The sequence below is a fragment of the Geotrypetes seraphini genome, chromosome 14, assembly GCF_902459505.1.
Source record: "Geotrypetes seraphini chromosome 14, aGeoSer1.1, whole genome shotgun sequence".
NCBI lineage: Eukaryota > Metazoa > Chordata > Amphibia > Gymnophiona > Dermophiidae > Geotrypetes > Geotrypetes seraphini.
This window is the reverse complement of record NC_047097.1, coordinates 63,272,691-63,276,302: the sequence shown is the minus strand read 5'-3', so window position 1 is coordinate 63,276,302 and position 3,612 is coordinate 63,272,691. Positions and strand designations below refer to the sequence as shown.

General features: G+C 41.2%; 1 protein-coding gene across 1 annotated transcript; it reads left to right on the top strand.

The window, feature by feature from the left end:
- The first annotated feature begins 1,935 nt into the window (after positions 1-1,935).
- Positions 1,936-2,877, top strand: LOC117348139 (olfactory receptor 13G1-like). Its single transcript, XM_033919843.1, has one exon. The coding sequence runs from the start codon at positions 1,936-1,938 to the stop codon at positions 2,875-2,877; it is 942 nt and encodes a 313-aa protein (XP_033775734.1).
- The last annotated feature ends 735 nt before the right edge of the window (positions 2,878-3,612 follow it).

The following is a 3,612-nucleotide window of genomic DNA, read 5'->3' as shown; positions in this document are numbered from 1 at the left end:
GAACAAAGAAAATAAGTCACAAATACTGGAGAAAGAGGAACCCGTACTGCAGCTACGTGATACGAGTTTCCACGTTAGGAGGCACTGCCCAGGAAAAGGATCTAAGTGTCATCACCGAGGATACGTTGAAACCCTCAGCTCAATGTGCGGTGGTGGCTAGGAAAGCAAGCAGAGGGCTCCTTTTATCAAGGTGCGGTAGGCGGTTAAAGCACGGAATACCAAGCGTTCGACCGCCTGCCGCGCTAGTCGCTAACGCCTCCATTGATGAGGTGTTAGTTTTGGGGCATGCCGCGGGGGTTAGCGTGTGATGAAATGTCCAACGCGCTAACCCCTTTAGCGCACCTTGATAAAAGGAGCCCAGAATGTTAGGAATTATCAGAAAAGGAATAAAAAGCAAAGGTGAGAATGTTATAACGCCTTTTGTATTGCTCTATGGTACGGCCACACCTCGAATACTGTATGCAATTCTGGTTGCCGCATTACAGAAAAGATATAGCGGAATTAGAAAAGGTACAGAGAAGGTTGACAAAAATAATTAAAGCGAAGGGACGATTTCTCTATGAGGAAAGGCTAAGCAATTAGGGCTCTTCAGCTTGGAGAAGCGATGGCTCAGGGGAGTGGAAAAGGTAGATTTGAATCACTTGTTTACTGTTTCCAAAAATACTAGGACTAGAGGGCATGCGATGAATCTACTAAGTAGTAGATCTAAAACAACCTGGAGAAAATATTTCTGCACACAATGTGTAATTAAACTCTGGAATTCATTGCCGGAGAATCTGGTGAAATCAGTTAGCTTAGCAGAGTTTTAAAAAGGTCTGGATAATTTCCTAAAAGAGAAGTCCATAGGCCCTTATTGAGTTGGCTTGGGGAACTTCGCTGCTAATTCCTAGGATAATCAGCATAAAATCTGTTTTACTATTTGGGATCTTGCTAGCTACTTGGGACCTGGTTTAACCACTGTTGGAAACAGGATACTGTGCTTGATGGACCTTCAATCTGACCCAGGATGGCAACTCATGTTTTTATGGAATATCCACACCACAAAGCAGAATAAAATACATTTACAGAATCTTAAAGAGAAAACAGGCATGCTTAGACAATAACAACAGTGCATGAGAGAACTATCTAGAAATTCTGAACATCACAAAGGATAATCTCATGCCTCACAAAGTTAGAGCTCCAAATAGACTGAAAGCAGTTTTGAATCTAGTTATCTAAAACCCAAAAGAGATCCATGAATTAAGAAGATTTATAGAATATTGGAAATGAAGATTTTCAGGTTGCATACCCCCACTTAATATCACTGAAATGATGTTTATTCATGTCACAGCCACCTCTGAACTGAATATGTTTACTCCATCCTCAGGCAGAATCAAACCAGATCCTAATTGCATTCCCAGTCATTTTTACTGGCTCCTTTTAAACGTTTTAATCTGTTATAAATATTGCGCTATCCCAGATATTTCTGGTAACTATCCCCGCTCTGCCGTGGCCACCCCAGCACTATCAGAATGTGCTGATGCGGTCTGTAATGATATTGAGATGGACTCCATAAGTGCACACACCAAAGAGAAATAATCCTGGTGTTCGGGAAAAGTTGAAAGGGGACAGATTCAAAACGAATGCTAGGAAGTTCTTCTTTACCCAACGTGTGGTGGACACCTGGAATGCGCTTCCAGAGGACGTTATAGGGCAGCGAACGGTACTGGGGTTTAAGAAAGGATTGGACAATTTCCTCCTGGAAAAGGGGATAGAGGGGTATAGATAAAAGATTACTACTCAGGTCCTGGACCTGATGGGCCGCCGCGTGAGCGGACTGCTGGGCGCGATGGACCTCAGGTCTGACCCAGCGGAGGCATTTCTTATGTTCTTATTTCTGGCATTTGTCTCATATTTGTTTCTGTTTCATTTCTACAGGTCAAAATTTCAGCTATAATGGAAGGAAATAACCAGAGCAAGCCCATAGAGTTTTATATGATTGGACTTTCCAGTAACCCAGAACTCCAGCCTATATTTTTTGGACTCTTCTTCGTCATCTACATAGCAGCTTTGCTGGGCAACAGTTTGATCACCACCATCATTGCCAATGACTCTCGCCTTCATACTCCCATGTACTTCTTTCTCATTAACTTGTCCGTCTTGGACATTTGTTGCACCACAGCTGCTATTCCCATGGTTTTTCAGATCCTCCTGTCAACGGAGAAAACTATTCCCTTCTCTGAATGTATAATTCAGTTGTGTATCTTCACCTCTGCCCTGAGTACGGAGCTCATGCTCTTGACGGTGATGGGCTACGATCGTTACGTTGCAATCTGCATCCCATTGCATTATAGCACCATTATGAGCAGGAAGAATTGTATCCTTATGGCTGCCACTGTCTGGATAATTGGGATCTCAAATTCATTCATGCACACCGGCTTAATCTTGAGGCTAAAATTCTGCCAACGCAATGTAATTGACCACTTCTTTTGTGAAATTCCCTCATTGTTAAACGTGGCCTGCTCAGACACTTTTATCAATAACGTAGTCGTTATTATTGCAGATATTTTTAATTGTATGGTTTGCTTCCTGTTAATAGTCATTTCTTACATATATATCATCTCGGCCATACTAAGAATCCGTTCTGCGGACAAAAAGAAGAAAGCCTTTTCTACTTGCGCATCGCACCTCACCGTTGTGTCATTATACTTCGGAGGTGCTATTTACACCTACGTGAGATCTGCTTTTAGCAAAAACGCTGAGGCCGACAAAGCCATGTCTGCAGTTTATGCCTTTGTGTCTCCCGTGCTGAACCCTGTTATTTACAGTTTAAGGAACAAAGAGGTTATCAACGCTGTCAAAAAATTGTTAGGAAGAAACGTAATTCCAAAAAGATAGCAACCCCTTGAAATTTTAATTTAGATTTCAGTTTCATAGTTTGTCTAAGATGTGTGATCTCTAGCTGATGTATGATGAAATACGCAATAGTAATATCACATAGCAATAACAGGTAGAAAAACTATAAACAGAAAGAAGAGTAAAGAATGGAAAAACAAGTTTGTGGAGGCTGTAACACTGTTGACCAAATTCTGGAAACCCTAAAGGAATTATGGGAAACTCCAAAACTTGACAAAGAATTATTCAGATGGTTCCCCCAAGGTGAAAACTAGCCCAGTTTAAAGAAAGTCTTCCATAACTTTTGCATGTGTAAATTTACACTGTAAACTCTGGATTCGATAAAGGTTGCCTGAATTTGGCTGCCAAAATTGAGTGCAGATCCCAGCTCTGCCCACATACTAATTAAATTTGGTAGAGATTTAGGTTTACTTGTGGATCTGCCCTCTGGCCTATTCATAACATGACCATTAATTTTTTTCCTCAAAACGGGATAGGACCCTCCCCCGGATCCTCGCTATACCCCGTTAAATATAGTGCAAAATATAGACAGCAGATATAAATTCTCAAAACTGACACATTTTGATCACTAAATTGAAAATAAAATAATTTTTCCTATCTTTGTTTTCTGGTGATTTCATGAGTTTCTGGTTGCACTTCCTTCTGACTGTGTATCCTTTCTTCATTTCTTTCTCTTTCTTTCTTTCTCTCTCCCTGACCCCCCCCCCTTTCTTTCTG